Source organism: Hibiscus syriacus, unplaced genomic scaffold (genome assembly GCF_006381635.1).
Source record: "Hibiscus syriacus cultivar Baekdansim isolate YM2019G1 unplaced genomic scaffold, ASM638163v2 tig00110271_pilon, whole genome shotgun sequence".
Classification (NCBI taxonomy): domain Eukaryota; kingdom Viridiplantae; phylum Streptophyta; class Magnoliopsida; order Malvales; family Malvaceae; genus Hibiscus; species Hibiscus syriacus.
Genome location: NW_024062657.1, coordinates 1551063 through 1565960, shown reverse-complemented (window position 1 = coordinate 1565960; position 14898 = coordinate 1551063). Strand labels below are relative to the sequence as shown.

The window sequence follows — 14898 nt, the reverse complement described above, 5'->3', positions numbered from 1 at the left end:
AAATAAAAGAATTTCAAATTTTAAAGTTAAAAAAGATTTTTCAAAACAATAGAAATTAAATTTGGAAAGCTAAAATAAAATTTTGAAAAAAGATTTAGACCTTTTAAAAATGAAAAATGAAGAGTTTGGAAAAAATTGATTTGAAAATTAAGCTTAATAGTTTAATAAAAGAAAAATATATTATTTCTAATAATTCTAGTTCTATAATGACTAAATGCTCGTGTTGTTATTATCATAGTCATGTTTTACATACTTATCCTATTAAGAAAAGAAAATCTTATAAAATTAGACAAGTATGAAGAACCATTGCTTTAGTAAGCCTTGTTTAGGCTTTAAAAAAACCTAATGCATTTGTATCTAGGGATGGCAAACGGGTACAGTTTCGTGGATTCCGCACCACATCTGCTCTAATTGGAGCGGGGATGGGTATAATTTTAGCGGGTAGTGGGCGGGTGTGGATTTATAAAATGGTACCCGTCGTGGGTGGTAGACGGATAATGGGTTTGAGACATTACACGCCCCGCATCCGCCCTCCCCGCTAAATATCTATTAAATTTTTGACCATTATGAATTTAGGTGTAATTTTAGAGACTAATTTATAAATTTTAATATTGTATAATATATAACATATAATTTAACCAAATATTAAGGATATTTGGTCTTTAATTAGGGAAATATTCGGTTATTTGATTAAACTCATAATCTCACTAACCACGTCACTTTCCATGTTCTTTAGCCCATGCTGCCCATCCAAACACAAATTAGTCGTACTATATGCATTAACATCAAAAGAAGCAATTTTCATGTTCTTTAGCCCCTCAAAACCCATATTAGGTGCATTATGAGCATTAACATCGAAAGCAATTCAACAATCCAACTCTGCGACTACATGCTCCCTACAATCTATCTCCATAACATTCGTAGAGCCACTCCTCTGACAAATTGAAGCATGCGTTGCTACCCCATCACGAATTGTCTGGGAAACAACTCCAACATCCCATTAGTTTGCTGTCAGGCGGGTCTAGATGGGTATGTCGCTAGTGGATAGTGGATGTGGGGATGGATTTGAAAATGTACCCGCGTAGGCGGGTGTGGATTTGAAAATTTGTACCCATCATGAGTGGTGGGCGGGTAGTGGATTGAAAAATATTAAGTGGGTATGGGGATGGGGATGGGGTATCCGCACTCGACCCGCCCGTTTGCCATCTCTATTTGTATCAAGCTTTATTAGCATCCGTTTTCCTCTCCTAAACATCCTCTTACAAACCTTCCAACCTCGAACCCAAAACAAAAGCTCTCTACAAACCTAAATCCTTCCAAGGCAACCCCTTTTTTGTTTCTTAGATGCTCGACCCTAAACCAAGCTTAGAAGAAAGGGGTTACCTTTGGTTGATGAGAGGGTTCATTGTGTTCTGGTTAAGAAGCGATGAGGGTTACCACGGCTAAAGGTAAGATTTTCTAGGTTTTTTTACTCCTTTCGATCTCTCTTTTTTTTCTCTATGGCTTACTAATTTTTTGATGAAAAATGTTTTTCTTTTTTTTTTTTACTCTTGATTTTTTGGTTCATGAGAATGGCTTCCTTTTTTGTGATTTTTTGTTGTCTCCTTTGATTTCTTTTTTGTTGATAAAAAATGTTCAATCCCCCTTGCATGATAAAAAAGAGACCCCCTTACTTGATTTGGTTGTTGCATGTTCTTATAATCCCATTGAGAGGATGTTGCCAAGCGTGAGTGAAGGTCGTTTGGTCGTTGGTGCGAGGGCCTCTGCCAGAGTACCAGATCTGCTTGCAAAATATGACAAAGGGACAATGGAAACAATGGTCCCTAGTTGACGTGGTCGGTATTGTCGTATGCTGAGGAGAAATGAGGGACTATGAATGTGCATGAGATGCACAAGCGGTCGAACGATGAGGTCGTGATCCACGACTGATGTGGCAACATCAACGGTGTTCCTTGGCTGCATCACGTGAGATATGAGTTGGGCGAGTGCCTCATACGCTTAGGGAAACTAAACAGTCGACGGTGGCTGATGGTTCTCTAGCTAGGGTTTCTTTATGTTGCAAACGTTTGGGTCATATTTGGACCGTTGTATCTATGTGACTGGATCTGTTTAATTGTAAATGGATAACCTCAATTGTAAATGGGCTTGTTGGGGCTCGCCAAAGAAATAAAAATCACATTAGTGTTTATTTAAATGCTTAAATATTTACATTCACATATTTATAATTTAAGATTTATTAAATTAATAATTCTAATTTATTTATTTAATATTAATCTTAAAGTTAGTTGAGGTTAAAAAGAGAAAAATTGAAATAAAATTAAATGCTCAAAATTTAGAAATTAAAGCTTTAATTAAAGGTCGAACAAAAATGAGTGTCTACAACTTTTATAGGAGTAGTAGAGAGGTAAAGTTGTCAAATGATAACTACAGACTCCAACCACTCCCTAAATATGGATAACTCACCCTCCAAATTTAATCCTCACTATTTACATTATTCACAGTCTTCCATTAATGCAATTTACTGAAGTTTGAATTATAATATATTGATGTAACAAATAAATATAAAAATGTTTCTGGACTTAATTGAATTTTTCAAAATTCTTATCGATTATTACTTCTGCACCAAAGATTTTTAAAGACCATTTCACTATTTCTTGGTGGTTTCTGATTGATCAATCGAGCTTACAATTGGTATTAGAGTCTCGTCTCCATTGAAAGTTTCATAACCAGGAGTAAAGATCATCAAGCTCGAAGTTTATCAATCTAAGAAAAATGGTAACCAGGTCTACATTGACAAATTACGAAGAAGGTTGCTCTATCATGTGTCCTCCGTTCTTCAAAGGAGATTCTTACTTTCAATGAAGAAATATGATAAAATATTTCATCCAAACATTCGATGTCGATGTTTGAAAAATTATCGAAGATAGTCTCTTGGAAGTTCCTACAAGGAAAAAGAAAAGGAGTGCAAATGATTCAAAGAAGGCTCAACTAAATGTCAAAGCTATACAAACTCTTCTTTTGTGCCTTGAATAAGGAAATCTCCATCAAAGTTATCTCATATAGAAGTACTAAAGAAATATGAGCGAAGCATGAAAAACTTTATGATGACAAGGAAGAAGAGAACGAAATCAAATTGCCTTGTGGCATGCTTAAGAGCTCTTAAAGAGAAAGAGATATCTTCTAACTCAAATGAATTTAATCATTTATTCTTTTGATGAGTTACAAGATGATTATAATGAATTATATTTAGAATTTGCCACCATAAAATCCAAATACAATAAAATTATTTCAAATTTTAAAATTATTTTATTTTCAAAACAAAAATTAAATTTTGAAAGTTAAAATGAGATTTTGAAGAAAAAAAAGATTTAGAGCTTTAAAAAATAAAAAATGAAGAGTTTAAAAAATAAAATTTTGACTTGAAAATTAAGCTTGGTAGCTTAATAAAAGAAAATTAAATTATTTTTAATAATTCATCTACTTTTGTAATGATCAAATGCTCAGATTGTTATTATCATGGTCATGTTTTACATATTTTTCCTATTAATAAAATAAAATCTTATAAAATTAGACAAGTATGAGTTCCTAAAGGAATTAGAGACATTGAAACTAATGTTCAAGGACCTAAGGCAATTTAGGTTTGAAAAATCAACTGAATGTCTCTTGTTTTGAAGAAAAAAAGATTTAGCTTAAAAAATAAAAATGAAGAGTTTAAAAAATAAAATTTTGACTTGAAAAAGCTTGGTAGCTTAATAAAAGAAAATTAAATTATTTTTAATAATTCATCTACTTTTGTAATGATCAAATGCTCAGATTGTTATTATCATGGTCATGTTTTACATATTTTCTATTAATAAAATAAAATCTTATAAAATTAGACAAGTATGAGTTCCTAAAGGAATTAGAGACATTGAAACTAATGTTCAAGGACCTAAGGCAATTTAGGTTTGAAAAATCAACTGAATGTCTCTTGTAAGTGTGTTGGAGCGATGATGATAAAGATGAAGAATTTGAATGCTCTAGTATCAAAAAATGAATGATGAATAACCTCTAATCTTAAAGTTTATTGGTTGTGCTTTTTGGTTGCATATTGACATTTGTTTTGTGCTTTAACGTATAGTTTTGAGCATGCTTGATTATGTGTTGTTTTTTGTTTCATGCATATTGAAAATATATTACGATGTGCTTGTTTTAAATTTAGATACTTTTATCAATTTTTAATTCATCATAATGTTTTTGGTCAAGTTATGTTTTCATGTTTTAATGATTTCTTTGAAAGATCTTGACCTTAATTTTTTTGTTGAAAATATTTCGCTTAAATAAGTGATGACCTTGATTTATTAAATTTTTTTAACAATTGAAATTGCTTCAATTTTATTAGAATTATAATTTTTTTCAAATCTCTTTTAATTGGTATCATTTTGAGAGGTGTATATGTAAGAAAACTTCAAAAAAAAAAAATCTCTTACTTGCATATGCTTTCTTTGACATCCTCCAAGTACACAATTGATTTCATAATTCTTATTTTATATTAAATATGAATTGGTATTATTTTAAATAGTTTATTTCAACAAATTAGTATCTTATGGGTTTTACTCTTTAAAAATTTTCTTTCTTGGGATGTCTAAGGAAGAGGGAGTCCTAGAAAAATAATTTTAATAGACTTTCATAAATACAAAATCTAAATCATACAAAGAGTAATTATTAACAATATTTTTCAATTGCATGATTATGTAACAATTGGTTTGAATTTTCATCATTTGATTTTAAATGTTTGGATCTTAGTATTTTGATGAAATTCATCTCTTTTACTTTTTTGGCAAATTTGCATGTGTACTTAGTTCTTACATTTTTAATATGCAAATGCAAATGATATTAAACGTTCATGCATATGTTCTCACTAAAAAAAATGGTATCATACTAACAATTGATATCTATATTAAATGTACGGCATTGTGTAGTACTTTATTCATATGAGATTAAATATTTTATTTCTAATTATTGCATAAAGTTTCTATAAAGTCTTGGGTTTATTGAATTTACTAATTTGTTTTTTTTCCATTTGTGCTGAAATTCAGTATCTTTTGATTGTCAAAGTTTTTGTCCCAAAATCTTAAACGAAATGTATTTTTAAAGGGGAGTTTTTGTTTTCAAATGTTCTTCATTTTTTTCTTCATTATTATTTTCTGAAGTTTAAATTATTTTTGATATAATATTTTTCTAAAGGGAAACATTTTTCAACAATTCACCCTCTCTTGATAATTTATTGTTGATTTTATAGAGCCTACACAAATAAGTAGAGAATTTTGAATGTTTGAAAAGAATAACGATACAATTAGCCGCTTAAGTACTAGTGAACGCATCAAGAACTAATACATAGTAAAATGAATAATATTTCTCTTAATAATTACACAAATTTTGAACTTGTTAAAATGGAAGTAAACTCACAAAACACAACTAACTTCTTCCTCAAGTGAACTCCTTGATAGATTAATAAATTTTACACAACTAACTTCTTCCTCAAGTGAACTCCTTGATAGATTAATAAATTTAGCCAATGGTAGTTACCAAAATTACAGGTTTAATGTCAATCAAAATATGAATTTGTAAATCGGAATAAGTGGATTTTATTGTTTATAAACATGAACATTTAATTAATTAATTCAAAACTCATCCCCGAATAAATCTATTCATGATAAACTTGACTCTGATACATTATTTTTTGTGCATTGTCAACCACATGTATGAATTTGTATACTGCTGGTTGGATTTGCAGAGGCTGACGACGAAAAGGCAGATGGTTTATTTAATGTTACAACAGGCTGTTTGATCGACTCTAGTACATTATTTCATGATAAACTTATTTGTTGTCTTCTACTCCAACTCGATTACGAATGTTCGGATTTCCATAGGAGCAAGTTCTACCACCAATGTCGCCGGATCCACCGGTCCTCCTCTCACCACTTTCGGAGATTCTTCGGAGGAGCCTTCGACTTTCCAAACCAGCCTTTTCTTTTCCATTTCTGTTCTTCCTTGGTTAGCAGATAGACTCATCTCTGTCACTTTATTTATCTGAACATAAGACGAAATGAAAAATGATGTAATGATTGAATAATGAGCAAGATGAAGAGTTCTCATGCACTGCAGTGATCGTTTTATGTCTGTTACCGGTTATTTCTCTCGAGTCAACACCGATCATCGTTCAATTAGATGGCCCTAGAACTAATGTAGTATAGAAGAGTTATCTATCGAAACAATACTTGGTGAGAGACTGATTGTCAGACACGGCATTGAAATTGTTTTACCTTCTTATGTGCGAATACTTTTTTAAGTTGAACCCTTGCCATGACTGAGAGATCCTTGTCCTCCCCAACCTTGCATTTTGAACAACAAGCGAAATCAAACATTTAAGAAATACGGTTGAATTCTATTACCGATGCATAAAAAGAAATAACCGACCTCGTATAAGTGTGCAAACCGAAGAAGAACTTTTCCATCATCCAATTCCTGCAGATTTTAAGAAATACGGTAAAGTACTTGGATCGAGAAATCAAACTTTCCAAGTCATGGTGAGAAGATACTTTGATAGTACTGAAGGTGATTGAAACTATTTGATCACATATCAGTTACATTAACCAGTGTTTGATACTACACTTGGAACTGCAGTCCACAAAGATGCAGTTCCAGGCGGGTATGTCTTCTTTCAGGCTTTTCTTTCTCCTTTTCATGTCAGCAAGAGTTGTTCATTGAAAAAGAGAAGAGATATATACCTCAAGGGTTATCATGGCGACATTATCGGGTAAAACATAGGACGGATCCATCCCGGAAAAGGATGAAACGTGGGAATTAGTCAATTCATCTCCTCCCTGCAAAATGTTTAACTAGACGTTCATAACACTCAGGATGACCAGGAATCTGCTAACAATATAATTCAGCTTATTGCTTTCACCTGCTCAGTAAAGGCTAAGAGAAACGGAGAGTAAATCTCCTGACCGAATGATCGACGCCACTTAGCTCCCTCTCTGAGAGGATCAATTCTGAGGTAATACTTTCCCACGATCTATAAAACTTGAATGTTAACAAATATACAAGCAAAAAAAGTACGGTCTTGCTGCAAACTAAAGTTCAAAGATATAACTGAAATGTGCTTACTGTTAGTCCACTGCACTTATTTAGTACACAAACTGTTTCATTTAGGGCTTCTGCAACACCTCGACCATCATCTCGAAGCAACCTCCTATATAAAGAAAGCAGGACCAAAAATGGATTGTAAAGTTGTAGAAAACGAAAAATTAATTTATAAATGCATCTGTTCACAGACATTAGTACAGAAACGTAATATATAATTGAACAAGCAACTGAAAACGGAAGATATTAACCTATGGAGCATTAGTTCCAATTGACCATCCTTAATGCTGGCTCCACCCACGGATCGATCAACTAAGACTGAAAGCTCCTTATTGTCATCTTTCATATACATCCCAAGATTAATCTGAAATGAAAGCAAAAAAGGAAATTTTATGGAAGAGCCTTAAAGAGATCAATCAAGCACAGTACTGGGATAATAAGAGATTCAAAGCAGTGATGAAAGCATACAGGGTAATAGTTTCCTGCAATAGGCTGATTCACGTCCAGGGTCCAGTCATTTCGATAGTCTCGAATCTGCAAAACAATAATTCTGATAAGGCTATATACAAGCACATTGCAAATAGCAGATAATGCATGCAGTCACACATGCTCCATCAACATGCTAAGATATCAAGATAAGAAGGCAACAAACCCTTTCAAGGAAATCCCGACCACTGGAATCCGTATAGAATGTTCTGTTGGTTTTCATAGGTGTTGAAATCTGAGTCACAACTTCTTTTCCAATACCATCATTGATCGGTATTGGACCAACCTAAAATTAGGAACAAGCCTGTTATGCAAATAGCTGTTTCACAGTAAATATATCTACATGAATACTCCGATAAATACTTACAGTGAACTCAAATTCAGCATACTCCTTCTCCTTGTACACTCTTGTGATCTGTTTATGCAGACAATCACATTAATTACAAAATAATCAAAGTTAAAGAAAACTGCCACTTTTCTAGTTTAAAAAGCATGAAAGAGAATATTCATCTTTTACAATTTATAGTTGGTGGTATTGGAGATATCTACATGAACAAACAACAATTTACATGCAAGTCTATTATTTGATTCACAGGTCATTGGATGAGTGGATAACCTGATATATCCACGAATTGATTCTCTGATGTACTTCATCCAATATTGGTCCCCGTAAAACAGTAAAAGAAGCCTGAAAATTTCGCCGTCTCATGAAGTTTAAACCAGTTTCCTTTAAAATGAAAATCCTAAAAGCATGCTTCAAAAATAGATACCTGGTCATCAGGTTTAGTAGAATATGTGCCGTTTGGTCGAAAGATGTATGCTCCAGATGCCTTCAATAAGTTATATCAATTATGTCAAAAATTTTACACGTTTAATCAAATACACGAGAAAGTAGAGGCTTTCATAAAAGGTACAGTATCACCTGTTGTATGTCAGTAGCGCCAGCATAAAAGCTATATGATTGCCTTACAGATTCCTTTATCTTCAATTTCAAACAATAAGAAATCAGATGTAAGAAATTCATGTACAGTAAAAGATGTAGCGAATTATGCATATGGATAGATAGATAGATACATACATAAAGGGAGAAGAAAATGGAAAATTGTAAACAAAATAGCAGATATCTTACCATCTTTTTGCTACTAACATATCCAATCAGTTTTGGTTGGTTGGCGGAATAGACAAGTTTCAGGTTGCCTGGCCCTACTTTGATTACATCTTTTTTACCTTTAGAACCGTATGCTACATGGTACTTTGAGGGAGCTGCTATGGTTGTTTCTGTGAAACAAGGACAACCAAATATACTTTTATGTCAAAAGAATGCAAATAAGAAATCTCATTGTCTTGTGTATTAGTGTTTTTGGAGATTAGAAATGATATATTACACCTTTTCGTTTGTCGCTTGAGATGAAGTAAGTGTTAAGCCCAAGAGGAGGTGCGGATGCTGAAAATGCAAGCCAATACTTCGGGGTAACGCTTGGGGATTTCCCCAAATAAGCCATGGAATAGTAATTTCTTAAGTCCAAAGAAGCTTTTTGAAAAGGTAGAAGCTGCGACTTGATTTCGTTTCCTCCATGATCCTTAACAATGACATTCTCATCGATAACCTGCAACAAGTGATGATTATGCAAAATCACATTTGAGGAGCACAAGGACTATGCAAAATACACAGAAGGTTGTTTTTCCTTTTATAAGACTAAAGTAGGATCACGGCAATATGTGACAATATCGTGAGACTGGAAGTAAAGGTCATAGCATTAATAAAATATATACTCACTGGAATTCGTATAACCTCCTCTCGTTTCCATCCCAAAGAATTGTAGACAACAACCACCTGAGAGAACAAACCAGTAGAGAATGATATAAGTAGAATTAGATTAATCTTTTCATTACCAATGGAAAATTACAATAAAAGATGAAATTCTGAAATGCTAATCTCATTTACCAGATTTTTGCCGTTAGACAGATCAACCTCAGACGCAGGACAATAACTTATATTCAGAAGCGGACACTGAAAGGGGTAAATTGAGAATCAGTAGACTCAAACTCAAGGCAAATGATTATCAGTATCCCTCTAAAATCTAATTAATATAGGAACTTCCAGGAAAAATATACAATCAATTAGAGAATTCAACTAATAATAGCATTGAAATATGCTCCATTAACCCCTCCATAGATTAAATATTCTTTAAATATTTCGAACCAAAGATCAGAGTTTAGTCATGCTATTGCCTGCTGAAACTTGGCCACTGGGCTCCCACTCTCAGTCTTTGAAGAAGATCTTGTTATAGATGCAAGCGATGTTTCCACCACCTTTGCAGCCTGTAAGAACCATTTTGAGAGAATCACCGCTGAGCCTCTGATGTATTAATAGGATAATAAGCGACATATGAACTTTACCTTCTCATAGCCAATGGATAGTCTTTTTGCATAGTCATTAGCCACATGCTGCTTTGAAGTGCCACTGACTGCATCATGATGTTGAGCAAGTGCCAAAGCATCCGCTAAATAGTCAGTGTTCAATCCGGCTTTACTTTTTCCCTTAAAGAATTCCAATTGTCTTGCTGCCTGTTGTTTATGCATAGGAATCCAAGTTAAAACAACATCTTGAGACACATGCAACACGTTATGCCAGTTAAATACGATATTAACCTTACCAAATAGTAGCCACTCATTGTTCTAACATAGCCTTTGAGTGCAGGCCTGCTTGTAAAATATCCAGTCCAGTAGGCATTTATACGGTCTGCATATCTGATAACAGCATGATTTAGTTTTGAATGTTGGTTACATATCCAGAGCAAAACTTTCTAAATAGACAAGTTTTAGCTTCAAAAATATGAACATACGGAAAGTAGTCACCAGTCTTCAGTGGCCAAGCCTCATTTGTTGCATATTTTGCATCGGTATATATCGATGGGGTTGAATATAGGGCATTTACACGACCATCCTATGAGCATTACAATCAACAGTCAGTCTTTTAGCAACAACAAAAAAATGCAGTAACATATCAATGTTAACTGAGGATTATTCCCATAAGACTCGCATTTGTGATTCTATCTGATTACACAAGAAAAGACGAGTCAGATCGATGCTTGTTGATCAAATCAAACATTTTGAAGGGCGTTGAGGCCTGAAGATGTATATCTAGTGTATTTTCAAGTTGGTGCCAGCTAGATCATGTGTAGTTTGTAAATTGTGATAAACTGTAAAGCAGCAGACTTCCAAGTATGAATGAGCATAGGAAAGGTCTAGGAGAATGCTAACTTGATTAACATAATGGATGAACTTGTCCATTTGCCGGAACCATGTGTGCGCATATTGATACTTGAAATCTGTTCCCATAGTCCACATCACATGATTTGTTCGAGTTATGTTAGCCTGGAAATGACGAGAAATTTTAGGTTAAAGCGTCAACCTTTTGTAATACAACTAAAGGCAGCTGTGCTGAAAAGAAAGTGCAGAAATCCATAATTAAGATCTTCGTTCTAAAATTTCAAATACACTGCATCTTCATAAACTAAGAATATTCATACAAATAACAGCACATGGAAATATTTTTTTATGCCGATCTGAGACCAGGAATAACAACAGATATTTTAGACGGGAAGCAGTACGAATGAAACTGAACCTGCAGAAGAGTCATAAAAGCAGGCCATACCAGTGTGATTTGAATCGATAAACATGTGATACCAACTAATGAGGCACCTTACCTGAGACAACGCAGCCGCTACAAACTCATTGACACGCTCGGGGACATTGTAATCAAACAGCTCCATGTTATCCTTCAAGTGAAAGGGACAATAACATAAAATTTCATTTTGCACAAACATATGAAGTAAAGAGCTCATGTGTACATTATAACAAAGAATTTACCTGGACAATTGGTGAATCATCATCAACTTCATAGTAGAAATTACTCGGAGGCTCATAATTCTCAGGGAATGCACCAGCAAATATCTAGAGAAAAGTAAATGATTCATTCAGTGAACTTAACAAGTTAGAAAAATAACAATCTCCTTGATCCTAATATCTGAACCAAATTGCACTCTCCACCCACCTGTGCTGATGAGCCAAGACTCTTCGATCCGCGCCAAACAACTTCAAGGCTCTTCTCATCTTTCCTTTTAGCTCTGTCTTGGTAATCAATTCGCCCGAAGAAAAGTGAATCAAATCCAACCTATGCAGCAAACAAAAGCTTGTACTTAGCATATTGTTACAGAGAACAACTACAAAGTGTTGTTTAATTAATATAGATGGGTAGAACAGTTTTGATCGGACAAGTGGTTAAAATTATGGGAGACCACAAGACCAAAAGCCTTACCTCTGCACTCAACAAATAACCTTGCACTGCAGAATGTCCAAAGGGATCAATTTGCCAACCAATTCTAGGGGTGATGTTAAATTCTTGTTTGATAAATCGATGTCCTAAAGTTGTTTGATCGATCATGTCGACGTAGTGTGGGGCAGCTTCATCATGCATGCACATGCCTCCATTTCTGCAAGTCAATTATCAAAGGCCCCGCAAAAACTTAAATTACATGATCCCACATTTCCCAGTGAAAGATAAATGAAAACCCAGAACTTATCACAAAAAAAAGAAGCAAAATTGAATTTATTCCTTTACATCAACTCTAGTTGACCAGAGTTGATGAGCTGTTTTACTATCTCTTGAACAGTTTCACTCTGATCTCTCCACCATCTTTGGAAAAATGCCTATAATCTCAAAGAACAAAACAAATAATTCCCATTATTTTCAATTTCCAAATAATATTTCAATGGGGTTTCAAAAAATTTGAGAAAACAAGATAGTTGCCTGTTCAACGTAAATGAACTTCCTGTTCTTGTCAGCTAACAATGCCGGAACAATAGAATCCAAGACATTCTGAACACATGCTCCCTGCAAATATTATCAACCAAAAATGAAGAACAAAATCACAAGTTGCTCAGTAAATATGAGTAGACGAAAAAAGGGAAATTCGAAAAAGACCTGAATAGAATTATTGGAGCCGACGTAGTACTGATCAACAGTCTTTAACCAACCAACATCATCATGCGTATGAGCAACCAAATGAACATTGAGTTTCCCAGGAACAATCTTGGACGTAGTATTGTAAACCATATACTTAGATTCAACGCACCAAATGCTCATCAACGTAATCAAAATCCACGCCCCATGAATCGCCATGGCTATCCTGGCCAATAAACTCAGCTCAGAGAGAGGGAAATGAAGTGAAAAAGTCTTTGCTTTATTGATGAAAACGAAGCTGCCTTCAACGATCAGGCGAAGATTTCAAAGAACAATGGAATCGGGCGATCAGTTCTTTGTTGTATAATTATTTGTTTAGTTGCGGAAAGGGGGGTGAACAGATCAAGACAGGTCGCTTTCAATAAATCAAATAAATATTAAGAAACTGAAAGAAATGATTCTTGAATGAGACAAACAACTGTCCTTGAAGTGTTTGATTTGAGCTTATATTATACTCTCGTGTCTCGCACTTCAACAGTGGACAGGCGAATCTTTTCTTTTTCCTCAGAAACAAACACGCCTTAAATCAAGGTGGAACCCACAGAAATCAAGGGGGAATTAGCTCTTATCCAATCCGAAGATGACAAGCAAATTTTATCAAAATCTCCTTTTCAGTAGTAGACGAACCTCCCCCTCACTGATCGGACCGAGAAATCGAGGAAATCAGGGGAGAACATATAGGTAATTCAGTCAAACGAAAAAGGCGTGCTCGGCGCCTTTTATCTTTCAAGTTTCCACACCAACTTCAGATTCCCTCCAAAACTCAACCAACAACCAATAAACAAGGCCGAAACCACCGCCGCCGACCTTTCCGTACCATCTTTGATCCATAGGGAGGTTCGCCGAAGAAGGTGGCACTGACGAAGTTTAAGAATCCCGGTTTCCAGAGCTTGATATTAGACCTGTATAGTAGAATATTATTCAATTGTAACGGCGGCATCGTAACCTTTTTCAAGGTTATCACCAAATCACGAACCGCATCTGCAGCATAAAAAGCAGTTTTTATTGGGGAAAAAAATATGTCGTAACTGCGCTGCCACAGCAACAACCACGACGGCAGCCACAACCGAAATTGAGTACCCGAATAATCCATTTAACTCGATTAACAATAACTTTACGAGTAATAATAATAGTAGCAGAACCCAGCGTTAGAGTGTTCGTGTTCATATAATATAATAAATCTTCCTTCCACGGTAGTGTTCATAGAATAAATCGAGGAGGTCGTTTCTTTACAAATTTTAAATTTTATATATTTTAATTATTTTCTTTTATATTTTTTATTAAAGATTTATTTTCGTCTTTTAAAATTTTATAAGTTTATCTCTCATAACATAAAATTATATAGAATATCCTTACATGAAAGCTTTCTTTCGACAAACGAATGGTAAATCATGCAGATAGTTTTGTTGTACAACCTAATAATTTAAAACTAAAAAATGGTGAAAAATGAGGCGTGACCGAAAATATTATCATAAAACATAGCATTTTAGTTTGGATGCACCTTAAAACATTATCTTCTTGGTAACATTTTCGATTGAACCTAAAATGTTACGAAGAAAATAATACTTTCAAGAATGTAACATTTTAGGTTGTGTCTAACCTAAAATATTATGTATTACGATAATATTTTCGGTCACTCTATTTCCATTATTTTTAACCTTAAATTAAATTGTCATTTTTTTATATTTTCGCAAATTATGGTGCCGGTTTTGACATTGAGTGTCAAATAATATAAACTATATAAATAGAAAGCATTTTCCTATTTTAATTTCTCAGTTATACAAATCATTAAATAATCATTAAATTTATTGATTTTATCTTCTTTTACTCTATTATATAATAAGAGATGAGTCTATCACGAACGTCAAATATTGATGTGCATCGATATAAAATAAACTAAATTTTTTAAATGATCATTAGACTATGATAAAATTATTTTATTAGTCATTTGACTATCAAAAGTTATAAAATAAACATTAATTTTTATATCTCATTCAAAATATAAGCATCTATCCTTAATTATCATTAAGTAATAATTTTGATACAGTTTTTATATATCTTATTTGGTCTCGCAATTGAAACTAATATTTTATTTTAATATATTTATTAATACTTTTAAGTAATAGTTTCAAAAAAAAAATTAAATGTATTGAATTTCAAATTTTATTTTTGAAATTATAAATATATTCTTAAAATTATATTTACACTTATTCAATAAAAGTTAAATAGTTGAATCATATTCTTTAACAAATAAAAGT

General features: G+C 33.5%; 1 protein-coding gene across 1 annotated transcript; it reads right to left on the bottom strand.

Moving 5' to 3' along the window:
- Nucleotides 1-5867: 5867 nt before the first annotated feature.
- Nucleotides 5868-13001, bottom strand: LOC120115786 (probable alpha-mannosidase At5g13980). The gene is made up of 29 exons (XM_039136394.1): nucleotides 12602-13001; nucleotides 12428-12511; nucleotides 12239-12327; nucleotides 11936-12110; nucleotides 11672-11791; nucleotides 11488-11571; nucleotides 11325-11396; nucleotides 10879-10992; nucleotides 10461-10561; nucleotides 10272-10365; nucleotides 10015-10182; nucleotides 9847-9936; nucleotides 9560-9625; nucleotides 9392-9448; nucleotides 9002-9221; nucleotides 8744-8892; nucleotides 8537-8596; nucleotides 8385-8444; nucleotides 8231-8302; nucleotides 7982-8029; nucleotides 7781-7900; nucleotides 7597-7662; nucleotides 7380-7492; nucleotides 7153-7237; nucleotides 6950-7060; nucleotides 6771-6866; nucleotides 6460-6507; nucleotides 6306-6374; nucleotides 5868-6072 (listed from the first exon to the last, which is right to left on the bottom strand). Exons 1-29 carry the CDS (start codon nucleotides 12797-12799, stop codon nucleotides 5875-5877), a joined length of 3027 nt encoding a protein of 1008 aa, XP_038992325.1. The 5' UTR covers nucleotides 12800-13001; the 3' UTR covers nucleotides 5868-5874.
- Nucleotides 13002-14898: the final 1897 nt, after the last annotated feature.

What these genes read in the sequence shown, in the direction of transcription:
- LOC120115786 (XM_039136394.1), bottom strand. Translation starts at nt 12,799, where the DNA reads ATGGCGATTCATGGGGCGTGGATTTTGATTACGTTGATGAGCATTTGG. An exon ending in TAGCGGCTGCGTTGTCTCAG is followed by an intron (nt 10,993 to 11,324) that starts GTAAGGTGCCTC and finishes CGTCATTTCCAG; the next exon opens with GCTAACATAACTCGAACAAA. An exon ending in AAGTATTCGCACATAAGAAG is followed by an intron (nt 6,073 to 6,305) that starts GTAAAACAATTT and finishes TCTTATGTTCAG; the next exon opens with ATAAATAAAGTGACAGAGAT.